Source organism: Xenopus laevis, chromosome 2S (genome assembly GCF_017654675.1).
Source record: "Xenopus laevis strain J_2021 chromosome 2S, Xenopus_laevis_v10.1, whole genome shotgun sequence".
Taxonomy (NCBI): Eukaryota; Metazoa; Chordata; class Amphibia; order Anura; family Pipidae; genus Xenopus; species Xenopus laevis.
In genome coordinates, this window is record NC_054374.1 from 158,871,035 (window position 1) to 158,890,895 (window position 19,861).

The 19,861-nt window shown below is 41.4% G+C and overlaps 1 protein-coding gene across 2 annotated transcripts in view; it reads right to left on the bottom strand.

The window, feature by feature from the left end:
* Positions 1–2,171: 2,171 nt before the first annotated feature.
* The window catches only part of naalad2.S (N-acetylated alpha-linked acidic dipeptidase 2 S homeolog), a 57,642-nt gene continuing 39,952 nt past the window's right edge, over positions 2,172–19,861 (bottom strand). For both annotated transcript variants that reach the window (XM_041584588.1, XM_041584589.1), the window contains 9 exons: positions 16,741–16,823; positions 13,793–13,856; positions 11,357–11,424; positions 7,042–7,133; positions 6,765–6,855; positions 4,557–4,821; positions 4,344–4,425; positions 3,395–3,487; positions 2,172–2,483 (listed from right to left, as the gene is read on the bottom strand). In XM_041584588.1, coding sequence (XP_041440522.1) covers positions 2,294–2,483; positions 3,395–3,487; positions 4,344–4,425; positions 4,557–4,821; positions 6,765–6,855; positions 7,042–7,133; positions 11,357–11,424; positions 13,793–13,856; positions 16,741–16,823 — 1,028 coding nt within the window. In that variant the 3' untranslated portion in view covers positions 2,172–2,293. The remainder of the gene's footprint in view (positions 2,484–3,394; positions 3,488–4,343; positions 4,426–4,556; positions 4,822–6,764; positions 6,856–7,041; positions 7,134–11,356; positions 11,425–13,792; positions 13,857–16,740; positions 16,824–19,861) is intronic.

The following is a 19,861-nucleotide window of genomic DNA, read 5'->3' on the forward strand; positions in this document are numbered from 1 at the left end:
GTGACTGTTTAAATAAACCTGGGAATTTACATTTATTATAAATATGTGGTGTTGTGGTATAAAGCAGCACTAACCTGGTGAATGGCACAACCTATTTGATCTCGCCAGTTTTTATTTGCTGAGTTTTTTTCTGGTAATATTTTGTTGTGGTTTTGTTCATTAAATGGCAGCTGTTCAAGGTATCAAAATATTAAAGTATATTTTCTCACTTCATTTTTCATCAAATGGTAAAAAATAAAAATGAAACTTGACTTTTGATAAATTGGCTCCCTCATGTTGGTGGGATTTTGAATGAATTTATAATATAGTTAACAGGCTTTGGATATTCCCCCTGCACTGAACACACCAAACGACATGTCTTGCTACAGGGGAGCCCGTAAGCAGACCCAGATTTGTGGCGAGGCTACAAAGGGCCGGCCTAGGGCGGCGAAATTTTAGGGGTGGCATGCTGCCCCACCACATCCTAAATCGCTTGGTCGACAAACAAGCGAATATTTCCCCGATATGCCCACCAACGAAAGGGCGATATCAGGTTAATCCGAACATTTGGCCCTAGGGCCAAACGATCCGATTATACGAAAGAAAATGGGGGCGACGGATCGTAGGAACGCATCAACTAGCCGATTCATGCGCTCCTTGATCGCAGGAAAAAACCTGCCAGATTTTTGTCCAGATATCGATCAGGGAGACCCGATAAACTGCCAAGTCGATCTAAAGGACCAATATCGGCATCTTTACTCTGCTCCACCAGCGCTAGGACACTTCACCAGGAGTTAGCTCCCAGTGCGAGCAGCCATGTCGGTCAGAGCTTCTGACGTCACGCCCATGCGCATAATTAGAAAGTTGCATCATGCATTCATTATGCACATGCATGTGCCCCAGCATGGTTGCTCAAACCGGCAGCTCCCTCCCGATGCAGTTGGTCTAGCACTGGCAGGGGGCCAATTAAAAAAATAAATAAATACTGTTAGCCCCAGTCGGAGTTTAGCCTGCACCTTTGGTTGGGGTATGATATTTTTTGCCAACAGGTGCCCTTTAAGGAAATCACTAATTTATCTCTGAAGGAAAAAAAGCTTGTTGAATGGGATTATATTTTAAAACAAAAATAAAATACAAAAATGACTACAGTGATTGTGCAATTATGGGAAAAGAAAATTATTTTTTTCTTTTTAATAATAAGACAAGAACCTTGACCTGGATGGACATGAACCCATATTGGTGGCAAAACAAAGTAGGGTTTGATGATGATGCACTGAATCCAGGAATCAGTTTACAATTTCAGCCATCTGGTTGACAGGGCCCTAATTCCCCTAGCAAACCTGCATTGATTTGAATAAGAGACTGGAAAATGAATAGGAGAGGCCTGAATAGAAAGAAGAGTAATAAAAAGTTTTGAAGACGCCCGACCATCGGCCACTGGAAAGTATTGAATCAATAGAATTCTATTGTTTCTACCTGTATATCTGACGATTCAGCTCTACGTGTGTGTTGTAATGAATGATCTTTCTCTGAAAGATATTTTCCTGAAAAGATCGTAATTGTTACGTCTATGGCCTTCTTTACAGAGCATCTGTTTTTTAGATGGGGACTAGGACCCCCATTTGAAAGCTGGAAAGAGTCTGAATAAGAAAGCAAATACTTCAAGACAAATTAAATGTTGCTTACAATTGGCCATTCTATAACATACTAAAAGTTAGCTTAAAGGGGAACCACCCCTTTAAGGAATGGTGATCCAGATTACAGAAAAATCCTAGATCATAGAAATACCCCAGCTATCCAGATAACGGATCCCATACGTGTTTAATACTGGACCAGAAATGAAAAATGAGAAAATAAATTTTTAGCTGCTTACAAACTTGAACTTTGCACACAATACATTAATGGAACTATGATCGCCGGGCGAGAGTGTCTGGAGGGCCCCAAGGGGGAGCCGGACAAGGTGTAATCGCATCCCCGAACAGTAGAATATCCAACTATTTGCATGTAAAATCTTGGATGAGGGGACACAGAGTGCCTACCTCCATAGGCTACAGCAACAATGACACATGTGCAAGTAACTGGGGCTTCCAGTGCCCATGGAGCACTCTCATTGGATATTACATGTGAGCAATCAGAAGGGCAGCAGTAATCTGCTATGTAAAGTGCGATTCCATGCAACCAATCTCACCCAGTTTGAAAACTGTAGTTTCTTTTATACAGATAAATATAAAAATACTGAACAATAAAGCTTAGTGAGTGGTTTAAACAAACAGTCCGTTGGGATCAGAGATCACTCTCTGGAATTGTCCATGGTTTATGCTACTTCTTGAAGTGTCTCGGCCGCTGCCTGAACTGTAAATGCAGCAACTGAAATTTGCCTTTTCACTTCTTCCCACGCCTGGTACTGATCGACTTTATTCTCGATATCAAACAAGGCATCGTAGATCCCCGGGAAGGATTCTCCAGCGTACTTGTTATGGCTGCTTGGAGCGAAGATGATGTGTCTGAAAGAGCAAGGAAATCCCTAGTTTAATTATTTTCGATGAATGATAATGGCGGGTATCTCCTGGACTTGGGGTGCAAGACTTATCTCACCTTATTAAAGGTCTAAACAGAACCATGAATGCCTACTTACTTGGGGGTATCAAAAGTTAGACACCACCCAAGTGATTGTAAATACTAAACCCCGGGCCAATGCTCCTATCAGCAGAAAACTGCCCCAGCCCGGGTATTCTTCGATCGAGCACCACGGAGTGATCGCCTTCTTCTTTCTTTAAATTTCCTGGGGCAGATGCATGCACAGTAGAACGAAATTCTTTGTTAAAATTCGGCTTTAACTGCGCAAAGAAGGAACAAGCTGAAAGAGGTTAGCTCAGTGGTGCCCGCTGGAATAACCCTGGGCCGGTGCAATTTTCTCCTGATAGATGCACTGGTTCAGGGTTTCAGGTAAGTATATACAATCACTTGAGGTGCCTCCAAGTAAATATAGCCTTTCCTTCACCTTTAAAAATTGTAGACAGTTGGGTAATGATGATCTCCACCATGTACAGAGGTGTAAGAAAATAGAGAGCTAAGGATTTCTTCCTACCTTCCTCTGTCTAACTTAGAAGGGTTGGCTAGGTTCTCACAAATACCAGACTAAGAAACACCTTCTACTTTCAACAAAATTAAGGAGTACCATTGTAGATTATAATAGTGCTACACATAAAGAGAACCATGTCCTGATGCAATATCATTCAGGTGGAGCCTCTAGTCTATTCGATTGGAATTGTTTAGTCTGATGGGATAGTGATTTTAGATTGTTGCCCAAGTCCGAATTGACATATAAAAGCACCGGAAAGGCAAAGATAAATCTCAACTCGTCAAGAGACACAACTCAGACGGACATAGCCATAATACAGATAACATCATTTACCTGTAAAATTGTCTTCCTGGCAATCCTAAAGGATCTGTGAAAGCTCTTTCTGAAAACATCAACTGATCATTCATAATGCGAACATCAAGTGGGCTGGGAGAAGAAAATCATGGTTTAATCATACAATATAGGAAAAGGTCTAAGTGAAAATTCATATCCAGACCCGTCGGACTGGGGCATCTAAGACCTACCAGTAACAGTAGCCTTGAGAGCCCACCACCACCCCAACAGTTGCACAAGTCAATGGTAAGCACTTAAATACACCTTGAACTCCAGTTTAAGGTGCCTGCAACCATTACTTTATATTGGACCCATGTCTTTCAGATTCTGAAAGTATATTTTCTATAAACGTGAAGTAAACCTCACGGGGGATTTCTGAGGAACATAGGTTGAGGGGTTAGTTTCATGACAGCTTCTCAAGTTTGAGGCACAGAGAAAACTGACATATTTAGTGATCCAGATAGGACCACCTAGAAATTCCTGTAAACCCAGCTTGTAGGTCAGTTGACTCAGTTAAAGTGAGATTTGGGGTGGAAACATATTTCCTTGTTCTAGATATTCTAGAAATTCTAGATATCATTATGTGAATGTAACCTCATTACTAGTGAAAGGCTCCTTGACCAAATGTTGGACCTCCAAAGAGGACTAGAACTTTAAATGTTAAACATGTATTTAAATGTTGTGTCTCTCTCTGCTTACCTTTAATTCTATCCTATCCCAGACTGGAATGGATAGAAAATTAAGAAGAATAACATCTGCTGTATGTATACGGGCTTTTTCCAGTCTCTGTGAACACAGCCCCTGTTATTCTCCACAATTGCTTTTTGCATTCTGGGAGAGAGATACCGTCCTTATGGATTCCTCCCAGCACATTCATTTTATGAACACAGTATAATCGTAAATTACACTTTAATGTGGGAGACTATGTCTAATTATGTTTCGGACTTACTTATGGCGATTGAGATTTTCAAGCCTTTGGTGCAGCCCATCTGACGCTTCTGTGAAGTTCTGGATGGCAGAAAACAGTGAATCTGCAACATACAAAATATATTTTTATAGCAACCAATCAGCAGTTGGCTTTGGTTTAGTCTTCTGCATGTACTGTAGAATTCTCTGATTGCTCCCTTTTGGTTACCAACATTGTAACAAACCTCCCACTTACCAAATGATACTCCATAGGTTTCCATCAGTGACTTGGTTCTTTTGGCCAGACTGTAGATACTGGTCGCGTAGCTTTTCAGAGCATCTCCGTAGTCCTGGACATTGAATGGGATCACCTGGGAGTTTGCGAGTTCATAAACCAGACTTCCCCTCAACTGGGCCACTGCCAACTGTCTCTTAAACCCGGGGTCATAAAAACGATCCACCAGCTCAAAGGTCTCATAGACGGTGTGATAGACTGGGTAGTTGCTGTACTTGTCTGTTTTCTGTTGAGAGAAGGAAAAAATATTTTCCTTCCTTTATCCTGTAAATTCTATTCTTATAAATGGTTCTCAGTGATGTCATCCGTTTGCTTTGTGATGTCATTTCTGTCTTGAAAAATATACTAAAGTTCACTTCAGAGTTCCATGACCTTTATAAAAGCACAAGGTCTTTGTGTAGATGTTGGTGACTTTTAATATCTCATCCGGATTTACAATACATGGTATCAGTGAAATTTGACCACGCCCATTTTTGTGGCCTAACCCCCTGAATACCATATCCATTTTACAAAATTTGGCAGGCAAGTTTTAACACATTTCTGGGGGTTTTAGGGCCATATTTTAGGTGTTATTTCAGTTTTGCTAATGAAGGTGAAATTCCCCTATTATTACAATTGTATCTGAGTGCAGGTGCTGAGTATTCTGTGCGCTCTTCCAAAAACCTCTTATTTAATAAAGTTTCAGAAACTCTGTATATTTTTCTGGGGTCAGGGCAGGAGATCTGGGACATTTCAGCAAGAAACCAGGACCGCGGGCTGAGCTGTCAAACTCTAAGAGCAGAGACACGCGCTCAGATTCGGGAAGATTAGTCGCCCGGCGACAAATCTCCTCTTCAGGGCGACTAATCTCCCCAAACTGCCTCCCGCAAGCTAGAATGTAAATCCCTGCGGTATGGCAATCGGTGCATTTCGTTTTCTGAAGTTGTCTCACGAGGGAACTTCGGGTGTCTTCGGAAAACGAATCGTTCCAAGTGCCATCCCGCCGGCAATTTAGATTGTAGCCGGTGGGAGGCAGTTCTGGGAGATTAGTCACCCCAAAGAAGAGGCAATTTATCGCCGGGCGACTAAATCTTCCCGAATCTGAGCGTGTGTTCCTGCCCTTATACAACACCAATGGCTGATTGCACTGACTGGGTGGGAAGATATATAGAGTATTGCGTTTGGTTCAGCCCAAGATGTAATCAGCCCAGTCCTCTTGTGATAGAGAGAGAGAGAGAGAGAGAACACCCCACAAGTAGGTATTTCGTCCAAAAAGGGAGATATTTGTCCTTGTTCAACACAAGCCTAATAAATAAGACTTGCCTTGAAAGTCTATTCTGTCTATTGCTCCTCCGAGCACTGTGTGAAAAGAAGAAGGTAAGTAATGTGTTATATTAACCTTCTGTATAACGAACTCCTCCTTATCTGTAAACCCGAGGTGCAGCAGTAAGAAAGAGGTGCTTGTACCAAGCTCTGTATTCATATTTCAAATATCCACCTAGATCCCTGGATGGGCTTCCCTAACCCCTCTGATATGCCCAACCCCAACATTTGCAAAATACACCCATCCCCTCCAGCGTAAGGTAAGGGCTTGTGATGCACTGGAGAGGGGGCAGTACTTCCTATACCAAAATAATAATCCTTGTCATGAAAAATTCTTACAGACCAAGTGATGTCATACACCAATATGCAAACGTCTGTTAAAGCTATAACTATACACTATGGGGGTATTTATTAAAGTCCGAAAAAATTCTACTTTTTCTACTAGATTTTTTCGAGATTTATTATACCCCGAGGCTGCAAACAGTCCTAATCCATAAAATCCGGCATCTCAGATCTGCCGAGGTTGTATATAAGTCAGTGGGAGAGGTCCCTATCGTATTTGGAAGTGTATGTGGTCTGCTCTGAAATTAGCCCAAAAATCTGACTTTTTCGGGGCAAAAATCCGAAAAATGTGGGCTTTTCGGAAAAAAGTCAAGCGATTCAGGAAAAAAATCTTATGATTTGAGTTTCCGCTCGATTTTATCGAGTTTTGCCCCGATCCGATTAAAGTGTGATTTTTTTAATAACAAATAAGGTCAAATCGTGGATTCTAGTTTGGTGAGACTTTTTTAAATTATATAATCAGAAAAAAAAATCGGATTTTGATAAATAACCACCTATGTATTCACGTGAATATACTGTACTTGCCCGATTTTTGGTATAGCGAGCTCTTGCGGAGGCGATGCCCAGGCGCTGGAAATAAGCCTCAAAGTCACTTCCAGATCCAAGTTTATTTATTCTGTAAGGAAATGAAATCAATCAATCAATGAAAGGTGAAATAACGTTTGCTGAATGTTTAATAGCCGGGCCCAGACCAAAATGTTTGGCTTATGACCAACTACGGTTATTTGGAGAAACCCTCATATAGGTAAACAAATGCAGCAACGTGCAGGTAGGAAGCGTCAGCTCCTGTGCTGACAATTACCTGGGAATATCTTTATCCTCAATAGAAGGATCTTTTTGCATCCAGCTTTCATATAAGGACTTGCCCTCGAAACCTTCATCTGGGCTGGCAATCTGTAAAGAATACAAAAATCAGATCTTCAAAGGAGCTTATATGGCACCAAAATCCCAATAAATTGGCATTGAAATTGCTTGGAAATGCCTGTGCCAGCTGTAGGTGCCTAGAAACACGGCAGTCCTTGCTGATCATTTCAGTGCAAGTCTATGAGAGTCAGTAGGGTTGGATCAATGGGCACTGTGTTTTGGGGGGCTGCACTGTATCTGATAGTGGTGGGCACAAAAAAAGAGTTGCATTAAAGGGGTTGTTCACTTTTGAATTGAAGGCACAGGATACACAGTAGATAACAGATAAGTACTACTATAGTTTATATAAACAAGCTGCTGTGTAGCCATGGGGGCAGCCATTCAAGCACAGGATACACAGTAGATAACAGATAAGTACTACTATAGTTTATATAAACAAGCGGCTGTGTAGCCATGGGGGCAGCTATTCAAGCACAGGATACACAGTAGATAACAGATAAGTACTACTATAGTTTATATAAACAAGCTGCTGTGTAGCCATGGGGACAGTCATTCAAGCACAGGATACACAATAGATAACAGATAAGTACTACTATAGTTTATATAAACAAGCTGCTGTGTAGCCATGGGGGCAGCCGTTCAAGCACAGGATACACAGTAGATAACAGATAAGTACTACTATAGTTTATATAAACAAGCGGCTGTGTAGCCATGGGGGCAGCCATTCAAGCACAGGATAAACAGTAGATAACAGATAAGTACTACTATAGTTTATATAAACAAGCTGCTGTGTAGCCATGGGGGCAGCCATTCAAAGCTGAACAAGGAGAAAAGGCACAGGATACACAGCAGATAACAGATAAGCTCTGTAGTATACAATGGGATTCTTCAGAACTTATTTGTTATCTACTTGAATGGCTACCCCCATGGCTACACAGCAGCTTGTTTATATAAACTATAGTAGTACTTATCTGTTATCTACTGTGTATCCTGTGCCTTCATGGCTACACAGCAGCTTGTTTATATATAAATTATAGTAGTGTTTCTGAAGCAAACACGCCAGTTTTATCAGTGCAGGGCAACAGAACATTATATTTTCATTACTTTAAAACACTTTCATTTTTCAGCGTTACTGTTCCTTTAACAGACCTGACATCCACTACATTGTTTAAATAATCAGAACCAGAGAACAGTGGTTGGGGCCTTTGAGCCTCCCGTCTCCTTTGAACAGAGCACTGGCAAAGGCAGATATCATTCAAGTCAAGGAGACCAATTGTGCAACAGGGAAATGCAATGTAGATAGTAAGCAGCAGGTGGTGCTGTTGTTTCATTATATTGGCAGTATGAAAACAAGATTCCAACCGGCATTTCCAGTCCACAAGAGAAATTGATTTAGATGCAGATAGTGAGGCAGCACAGAAAGCAGCGCAGGCTGACATATATTATTATAGTTCATCAGTATCGGCAAATAAATAAAAAAGAATATAAAAGTCTGTTGACTTTGTCTTTGTGTTACAGTCCCGCCCCTTACGCATATGATATGACTAATGTAGTAAAATGGATGTAGATAGTAAATATACAGGGGGTTATTTATCAAAGTCCGAATTTATCTCAATATTTTCTGAAAAAAACTCTGACCAAATTTATTAATAAACTGTCCTGAAAATTTTGTTTGATGGGAAAAAATCGGGAAAAATCTGAGTTTCACGATTTTTTCATCCGATTTTCACGTTTTTGTCGGATTTTTTACACATAAACTCAGAATTTTGCCCGAAAACTTCGGGGTATTGCACGAAACCCAGCACATATCAAGGGGGTTATTTATGAAAGTCCAAATTTATCTCAATATTTTCTGAAAAAAACTCAGACCAAATCCGCACAGGTTTTTTGGGCTTATGTATTAATAGAAAAATTTTGTTTGCAGGAAAAAATCGTGAGAAATCTGATTTTCGTTATTTTTTCTAATTTTTCAGCCAAATTTTCACAATTTCACATTTTGGATCCAAAAACTTTTACCTTAAAACCCCTAAAACTTCGGGGTATTGCCAAAAACCCAGCGCACATCAAAAAATCTTTGGGACTTCTCCCATTTTCAGATTCTGACTTTTCCATCCTCGGGGGTTTAATAAATTCAGAAAAATTAAAAAATCACTAATTTTTCGTGATTTTTGCATTCAGAGTTTAGTAAATAACCCCCACAATGTACAATATAACAGCAGTCCTATAGGAACCATAAAACATAATGAGAATTATCTATTAAAGGGTTGGTCACCTTTCAGATTACTTTTAGTAGGACATAGACAGGGATATTCTGCAACAATTTGCAATCAGTTTTCATTATTTATTATTTGTGGTTTTTGAGTTATTTAGCTTTTTATCCAGCGGCTCTCCAGTTTGCAAGGTTGCTAGGGTAATTTGCATGCTAGCAACCAGTTTGCTGAAATTGCATTGATTCGAATAAGAGACTGGAATCTGAATAGGAGAGGCCTGAATAGAAAGATGAGTAATAAATAGCAGCAATAATAATAAATGTGTAGCCTTACACAGGATTAGATTTTTAGATGGGGTCAGTGACCCCCATTTGAAAGCCGGAAAGATACAGAAGAAGAATTAAAAAAACTATATATAAACAAATATAACGACCAATTGGAAAGTTGCTTAGAACTGGCCTTATAGTGTTCTAATTAGGGGCAGTGTTATAACTAGTAATTAGCATATTGGATGCAAAGAATTCACCAATGGCCAATTAAACGGGGGGGGGGGGTAGGAATAAAATGAGCTGGGGATTTATCTTTAAGTGGGGGGGGTATTGACACCCAGACAAATTTGCTAAAAATAAACGACAATTCACTGAACATGTGACCTAGTTTTCAGGTACAGAATAATTGTGTCCCTTGAAAAACAATATCCCATTGCCATACCTCCCAACATTTTGGAAACAGAAAGAAGGGAAAAAAAGATTTGACATTTTTTGACCACACCCCTTTCTGTTGCCACACCCCCTAATTACCATGTACATTTTACAAAATTTGGCAGGTTATGAAAGTTTGAACACATTTCTGTGGGTTTTAGGTGTTATTACAGTTTTACCAATGAAGGTGAATTGCCCTTTAAGTTGTGTAAGTTCTTATCTAAAACTGTTACAAAAGTATGTTAAGTGAGTATTCTGGGCTCTCTGCCAAGAGCCAATTAAGTTAGAAACTTTGTATCTTTTTCTGGCTGTTCAGTGCAGCAGATCAAAGAGAAACTTGGGACATATCAGTACATATCCGGGACTGCGGGTTGAGCTGTCTAAAGCGGGACTGCCCCTCTCAAAACGGGACAGTTTTGAGCTATGCATTGCCAGTGTCTTCCTTAGGGCTCTTACACACGGCAAATTTTTCCCTGTGTTTTATATGCGTTTGGCGCAGGTTTGAGCGTGAAAAAAATGCATTTGTTAAATTATTCCATTAATTTCTGCCAAGCTGTACTCATGAGTGTAATGAGTTGTGTTTTACTCCTATGCACGTTTGTTTAGGTGCAGAATGCTGCATTTTCCTGCGCTTGACGCATGTTCTATATAATAGAGGGTTGCGTTTGGAAGGGGAAAAAATTGCTTGGCTGTGTCAAAAAAATTGTTTAAATGCAATATAAAGTTTTTCTAACTCAACCCTTAAAGGAGAACTAAAGTCTGTAGAAATGTTGTACATTATGTTTTATGCTTCTGTACCAGCCCAAGGGAACCACAGCCCTTTAGCAGTAAAGATCTGTGTCTCCAAAGATGCCCCAGTAGCTCCCCATCTTCTTTTCTGCTGATTCACTGCACATGCTCTGTGCTGCTGTCACTTACTGAGCTTAGGGACCCACTCACAATATACAGTACACATAGAATAGAAATGTCACAATATAAGGCTGATTAGTAATTAATACAGATAATTACTACATGGCAGCACAGAAACCAGTGCAATTAGCATCAGAATTTAATAATCAGCAAACCTGTAGCATCAGCTTATATTACAGCCAGGGAAGCTCATTTTCTGCTGGATAATTAGTGACGAGCCCTAAGCTTAGCTTCTCAACAGCCAATCAGAGCCCACTGAGCATGTGAGTGTCACAGACACTTTCCAAGATGGTGACCCCCTGTGACAAGTTTGAAGTCCTGGATCATTGCTGCTATTGACAAGCTCAAACTTTAGCCTCGTGCAATAAGTTCACTATATAAAATATGCCATTTTTAGGGTTTAGTTCTCCTTTAAACCACCATCAGGTTTTACCTCTTTTGTCAGGTTGTAGACGAGTCTGTACATCAGGGGGGTACAGTCCACTCTCAGGGTGTAGTTCCCTGCAAGTATAAAGGAATCATTTCTTTCCATGTTACATAAGGGTTAATATCATATGGAAAGGAGGCACAGTGGGGTTTTCGGGGGTTAGTGTAGGAGGCACAGTGGGAGTTACACATCTACCAACATTTCGGAAATATAAAGAGGGACAAAAGGATTTGCCGCACGTATCACGTGAAAACAATTTGACCACGCCCATTTTTGGCCACACCCACTAATTACTGTGTACATTTTACACAATTTGGCAGGTTATGAAAGACTTGAACACATTTCTGTGGTTTTTAGTAGTGATGGGCGAATTTGTCCCGTTTTGCTTCTCTGCAAATTTCCCGCTAAATTTGCGAAACTGGTGAAAAATCTGCGGGTGTTGGAACCGTTGCAGGCATCAGAAAACCTTTTTTTTTTTCCGACACTGGCGAACTTTTGTCAGCGAATTTTCACAGCAAATTCGCTAATTTATTCGCCGCCGGCAAAATGCGCAAATTCACTGCGAATTCGTGCCTGGCCCATCACTAGTTTTAGGTGTGTACACTCAAAAAAAAACTTCATCAGACAAGGGTGGTATCATAAAAATGTATCTTTATATAGAATTAATGAAATGTGGCAATTGCCATGAAAATGGCCCCAAAGTTTCGACACCAAGACCAAAGTCGAGGGGGGCCTTGCCTTGGAAACGTTTGGGGCCATTCTCATTTTTTGGCAGGTGTATCGGCTTCTTGTTGCCTTCCTTTACTCTGTACAGACAATTGGACGGTATGTATATTTGCTCTAATGCTCCAATACTATGGGGCAAATTTATCAAGGGTCGAATTTCGAATTGAAAAAACTTAGAAATTAAAATTCAAAAAAGACCGAAATTAAGTCAAAGGTTTTTTTGGTCGAATATATCCGTTTTCAATCGTATAGGTCGGTATTCAGCCGAATTCGAATTATACGAATCAAAGGAATAACGCATTCGATTGAAGTTCACCAATTGACTCCAAGTAGGTTCTAGGAGGTTCCCCATAGGCTAAAACAGCAATTCGGCAGGTTTTAGATGGAGAATGGTCTAAGTCGTATTTTTAAAGAGACAGTACATGATAAATTTTAATATTCAAATTTTCAATTTTTTTTCAAATTCAAACAGAATTTGGATTATTCCCCAGTCGAAGTACACAAAATATAGCTCGAAATTCGAATTTTCGAATTCACCTCGACCTTTAATAAATCTGCCCTGATGTGTATTGATGTTTTTCTAATATTACATTGTTGCTATTGCCACATTTATTCTATATAAATATAATTTTTTTTACCCTTGTCTGATGAAGTTTTTTTTGAGTGTGCATACCTAATGTATTGTGTATAGTAGGTTACTCAATATAGGGGTAACCTTAGTTCTTCTGCACCTCTTTCCATTAGGGATGTAGCGAACTGCCGATTTGGTGTTCGCGAACGCCGTTCGCGAACACCGGCAAAAAATGCGAACGTTCGCGAACAGTTTGCGAACTTCGAACACCCGCTAAAATCGTTCGATTCGAACGATCGAAGGTTTTTAATCGTTCAATCGAACGATTTTCATTCGAATCGAACGATTTTCATTCGAATCGAACGATCGAAGCATTCGATCAAATGCTTTTCATTCGATCGAATGCTTACAATTGTTCGAACGAATGGAAATCGTTCGATTTTTAGCGGTCGAAGGAATTCGAATGGTCGAATGGTCGAACGATTTGTATTCGAATCGAACGCGAACGCAAAATGCGAACGTCGCGCGACGTTCGCGAACATTCGGCGGACGCGAACGGTCGAAGTTCGCGCGAACAGTTCGCTACATCCCTACTTTCCATACACAGTTATAATATCTTTCTCCAAATTGTGTGCCACCATTAATCTATACTATTGTAGGTTTTTAGTTGTTATTACAGTTTTGCTAATGAAGGTGAATTGCCCTTTAAGCTGCAAGTCACAGTTTCCCCAAGACACCTGCTTATCTTAAATTGTTACAGTTGTTTCTTTGCTTATCTTATATTGTTACAAATGTATCTAAGTGCACCTGCCACATATTCCGGGCTCTCTGCAAAAAAACAATTACGTTTTAGAAACTTTGCATCTTTTTCTGGCTGTTCATTGCAGGAGATCAAAGAGAACGTTGGCAAATTTCAGTAACAAGCTGTCAAAATCGGGACTGTCCCGCGAAAAATGGGACAGTTGGGAGGAATGGAGTTGGGTTGTGGGTATTTAGGGAGACTAAAAGAGACTGCAAATTAGCTCTGAGATAACATTTGTAGGAGCAGAAAGACGGGGCCACACTGACGGTAAACTTGCACTCATCTCTATGCCGTGGCAGACCCTGGGGCAGACCAACACCTTTAAATGGGAGTGACCACTTACCTTCTATAGAAGAGTCGGAGTTGATATAGGCCACAGCTCGCTCATGCAGAATTTTGGCATTTTCCTGTAAGAGAGAATTCAGCAGATTAAAGGGGAAGTAATACTAAAAACATCTTTGCAAGACCAAGACTGTGCACATGCTCAGTGTGGTCTGGGCTGCTTAGTGATCGTCATAAATGATTAAAACAGCACAAGTCAAATAATATCTGCCAGAAGCTGATACAGCAAGACTGATTAATAATCAGAATATTCAGACTGCACTAGATCCTGTGTTGTCATGTAATCTAATGTGGATTTTATAGTTTTTGTATTGTTTAATACAAACTTTCTCCAAATCTGCAGAACCAGTGGCTGCAGCAAAATAATCCTCCAAATAGAATCCCAGTTCGGGCGACTTCATTTTCCGAAGTCGCCCGAAGTTGCCTCACGAGGAAACTTCGGGCGACTTCGGAAAGCCGAAGCGATCTGAGTGTCACCTCGCCAGCAATTTACATTCTAGCCGACAAAAAGGCAGTTTGGGGAAATTAGTCGCCTGAAGAATAAGAAATTTGTCGCTGGGCGACTAATCTGCGAAATAGCAGCGTGTGTCTCTGCCCTAAAGGGGATGTAAAGGCAAAAATAAAATCCAATACAAATCTCTACACAGTCGCCGACTGCTCTACAGGGAAACAAACAAAGCTGCTTGAGTTCTGCATGGCTGGGAAGTAAGGCAGGGGCTCCCCCTGCTGTTCATAAGTATGATTGTTTCCCTGCAGAACAGTTAGGGACTGTCTGACAATTCATATCCACAGCAGTAAATGAAGGGAGAATGTCACTGTATACAGTCAGGTCTCTTTTAAAAACAGTACATATTTTTTAATTAAAGTATATTGGAGATAGGTTTCTTTTTCATTAAAGAAAGTAAAAATTGGATTTTATTAGTTTGCCTTTACATGCGCTTTAAGGTGAAATATGCAGTGAGTGAACCACATGTTAATGGCTTTACAGGCTGTTCTGAGAATAAATAAATAAAGTTAGTGATTGTGTCCAGCTTGTATTTGCACAGTCTGACCAGCTGGTGGCGATCTCTAGCAACGAAAGAAAGAATGATATGTTTTATTATTTGTGAGTTTTGAGTTATTTAGCTTTTTATTCAGCAGCTATCTAGTTTGCAGTTTCAGCAGCTATCCGGTTGCTAGGGTCCAAATTACCTTAGCAACCATGCACTGATTTGAATAAGAGACTGGAATATGACTAAGAGAGGGCATGAATGAAAAGTTGAGTAATACAAAGTAGCAATAACAATTTATTTCTAGCCTTACAGAGCATTTGTTTTTACAATGTGGACAGTGACACATTCAAAAACTAAATAATACAAAGAAAAAATGAAGACCAATTGAAAAGTTGCTTTCAATTGGCCATATAACATACTAAAAGTTAACTTAAAGGCAGACCACCCCTTTAATAGCATAAACCCCACTGCGGAGATCAGTACTGGATGCAAGACGGGTGCAAAGTGCACAAACAGGCTCAAGCGGCTCAAATTAGTGAGTAAAGGGGATTATTTATATGATATGTAATAAAAGTGGCAGCAGGTTTCACCTAAAAGATTCAAGGTAGAAAAGCAAATGCCTTTCAACCAATTCTATGACAAAAAAAAGAGGCAGAAACTGACTCCTTACATAGAAATCAAGACCAGGATTATTTAAGACTGATCTCCCAGTATCCCTGGTAACACATTGTTTTGTATCAAGACTGAACCCTGAAATTAGTAGTTTAGACACATCCACTGTGACCAAAGTCTGTGGGGTCAGAGTTATTGTTATATGCGGAAAGTAAGACACCAATAACACCAGGGGACTGTTCCTGCTGAATTGTGCTTAGTACAGGGAATACCTATGCTGCCATAGTTTTATGGGATCTCTCTGTACAGACTATGAGCAAACTTAGGGGACTGTTCCTGCTGAATTGTGCTTAGTACAGGGGAATACCTATGCTGCCATAGTTTTATGGGATCTCTCTGTACAGACTATGAGCAAACTTAGGGGACTGTTCCTGCTGAATTGTGCTTAGTACAGGGAATACCTATGCTGCCATAGTTTTATGGGATCTCTCTGTACAGACTATGAGCAAACTTAGGGGGCTGTTCCTGCTGAATTGTGCTTAGTACAGGGGAATACCTATGCTGCCATAGTTTTATGGGATCTCTCTGTACAGACTATGAGCAAACTTAGGGAGCTGTTCCTGCTGAATTGTGCTTAGTACAGAGGAATACCTATGCTGCCATAATTTTATGGGATCTCTCTGTACAGGCTATGAGCAAACTTAGGGGACTGTTCCTGCTGAATTGTGCTTAGTACAGGGGAATACCTATGCTGCCATAGTTTTATGGGATCTCTCTGTACAGGCTATGAGCAAACTTAGGGGGCTGTTCCTGCTGAATTGTGCTTAGTACAGAGGAATACCTATGCTGCCATAGTTTTATGGGATCTCTCTGTACAGACTATGAGCAAATTTAGGGGACTGTTCCTGCTGAATTGTGCTTAGTACAGGGAATACCTATGCTGCCATAGTTTTATGGGATCTCTCTGTACAGACTATGAGCAAACTTAGGGGGCTGTTCCTGCTGAATTGTGCTTAGTACAGAGGAATACCTATGCTGCCATAGTTTTATGGGATCTCTCTGTATAGACTATGAGCAAATTTAGGGGACTGTTCCTGCTGAATTGTGCTTAGTACAGGGGAATACCTATGTTGCCAGGCTATGTACAAACATTTAGATATTGTTGCAAATTGAAAGCAATGGCAAGTTGGCTTTAAGTGTCACTTCAAGAGAGAGCACACACCGTACAGCTATAGGTACAAATACATATACACACATTTTCCCTTGGCTTTGTACAATGATACAGTTACAGAACGTTTCCTATAGCCCCCAATGAAATATGGCTCTGTCTCACTTTCTTTATTACCTCGGCCCATTCAGTAGATCCCAGCAGTCCAAACTCTTCCGCATCCCAACTTGCAAATAGAATCGTCCTTCTGGGCCTCCAACCTGAAACAACAGCCGCTGGTTATAATAGGAATGATTATATCGGGGACAACTAACTGGGTCATTAGCTCATATTCATTATTAATTCTCCCAATATTATGCTGAATGAGAGTAAAGAGCCCATGAGGTTTGGTTACCGGTGGCACAACCCAGTTGTTTGCACACAAATCAATGTAAAGTGGTTTATTATCAAACTGCTTAGACTGCTCCTTTGCACTTTTCCAGTTTTCAAGATGTTAGCAGTTTTTACACTGCCAATATAATAGATTTGATACAGTTGTGCCACCTGCTGTTCAGTTCTGCCAGTTGGCTAGCAGAGAATCAAGTCACCAGAGGAATCATCTACTCAGGACATCCTCACAAGCCTTACCTCTGCTCACAAACTTTATTTTCTGCAGCTGCGGGTGGTTGGCAGAACTGAACAGCAGGTGGCGGTGTTGTTTCAAATGTATTATATTAATGTAAAAACTACAAATTTCTCGACAACTAAGAATTCATATAAATTGCAAAAGTGCTCAGAAGGGCATTTAGAGCAATTTTACAATTGGTTTGAAACCCAATCAATGAAGAGGATGAAAGGTGTAAAACTACTGCCGTCAGGGCTGCCTAAAACCTACTACAGTGGGAGTAATGAATTACTGGTTTCCAATGCTGAACTGACTAGGCCAGGGCAGGGATAACTGGATCACTGGGTGCAGCTGCTCTAGGGAAAGTAGAACAAGTCAATCCAGGTGAATTTGCACTGCCCAACCCGACTGCTGAAAGTAATCTCTCCGGCTCCCACAGACTGAGCATTGCACTTGCAATTAATTGGAATAATGCAATGGTGAAGCCCCTAGTGAAATCACAAACAACTGCTGCCCTTGTATACTCATCTATCTCTGTTAGGGCTCTTACTCATGAGTAGTTGTAGTTGCGCTCCCCTGCGTTCCGTTTTTCTGCATTCAGCCGCAGGGGATCGCAGGAATAGACGCCGAACGCAGGTTGAGGCGCAACATGCTGCATTTTTCCTGCGTTCGGTGCCTACACGCGCCTGTGTGAGTACAGCCCCATTGGAAAAAACATAATGCGTCTATTCCTGCGATCCCCTGCGGCTGAATGCAGAAAAACGGAACGCAGGGGAGCGCAGCTACAACCGCTCATGAGTAAGAGCCCTTAGGACTCTTACACATGGCCGTTTTTGCCTGCACTCTCCTGCGTTGCACTTTCTTGTGTTCAGCCACAGGGGAGCGCAGGATTAGACGCAGTTAAATATTTTGAAGGGGGCTGTACTCACACAGACACATGAAAGTGCCGAACGCAGGTGAAATGCAACGTGCTGCATCCCAACCTGCGTTTGGTGCTTACATGCGTCTGTGTGAGTACAGCCCCCTTCAAAATAATTGACTGCGTCTACTCCTGCGCTCCCCTGTGGCTGAATGGAAGAAAGCGCATCGCAGGGGGGCGCAGGCAAAAACAGCCGTGTGTAAGAGCCTTTAGGGGCTGTACTCACACAGGCGCATGTAGGCGCCGAATGCAGGTTGAGACGCAACATGCTGCATTTTTCCTGCGTTCGGCGCCTACATGCGCCTGTGTGTACAGCCCCATTTGAAATAATTAAATGCGTCTATTCCTGCGCTCCCCTGCGGCTGAACGCCGAAAAACGGAACGCACGGGAGCGCAGGTAAAAACGCTCATGTGTAAGAGCCCTAAGTGTTCCGTGCTGCTGAGAGTCAGATATTCCATAACAATCATCCTATAAGTGATCCATAGGTTCCTTTTTAGTGCATATACACTACAGGGACATATATAGGGAAATACTGGGGTGTTTTGCCCAAAGTTATCTGATACAGGAGGTATAAAGGACCCTGCTCATTAGAGCTTACAATTTAGTGCCGGGCCAAGCTGGCCGAGTGCCCTAGGCAACCCTGATGTTTATGTTGCCTCACCCCCTACAGCAGGGATCCCCAACCTTTTGAATCCGGGAGAAACACAAGAAAAAGGAGTTGGGGTGCAACACAAGCATGAAAAATGTTCCTGGGGTGCCAAATAAGGGCTGTGATTGGCCATTTAGTAGCCCCTATGTGGATTGTCAACCTAAATCAAGGCTCAGTTTGGCAGTGCACCTGGTTTTTATACAACCAAAACTTGCCCCCAAGCCTGGATTTTCGAAAATAAGCTCCTGCTTTGAGGCCACTGGGAGCAACATCCAAGGGGTTGGAGAGCAACATGTTACTCACGAGCTACTGGTTGGGGATCACTGCCCTAGAGCATGTACTGTATTTGCAGAAGAGCGAATTCTTGTTCTGACGATCGCAGCGACAATGTAAGAGCTGCCGAGTTAGGGGACAGAAGGACCCGAGCTGGGGAGAGGTGGTAGAAGAGGTACGTGCCTGGCACCCCTTTACCTTTGTGCCGTCTTCATCCAACCCCTAGTTCTGACTCTGTAACACTCTAAAGGAATATAGCAGCACCCGTATGCATGTGAATAGACAATATAGCGCAGATCCTGCTTATAATAACGGTGTTTCCCTGCTAAAAACAAGTAATTTCTGTGCCTGAGTCAGTTCCCAGGGGCAGGCCAGACTGGGGGTAAATAAAGACAATAAAGCCCAGATCCTGCTTATAATAAGCATACCTCCCAACATTTTGGAAATAAAAAGAGGGACAAAAAAGTTGACCACGCCCATTTTTGTGGTCACACCCTCTAATTACCATGTTCATTTTACAAAATGTTCTTATCTGCTGCTGTTCTGGGCTCTCTGCCAAAAGCCAATTAAGTTAGAAACGTTGTTTCTTTTTCTGCCTGTTCAGTGCAGCGGAAAAATGGGACTTTCCAGTACAAATGAGGGACTGCGGGTTGAGCTGTCAAAAGAGGGACTATCCCTCAAAAACAGGACAGTTGGGAGGTATGAATAAGGGTGTTTCCCTGCTAAAAACAAGTCATTTCTGTGCCGGAGTCAGTTCCCAGTGGCAGGCCAGACTGGGGGTAAATAAAGACAATATAGCGCAGATCCTGCTTATAATAAGGATGTTTCTCTGCTAAAAACAAGTCATTTCTG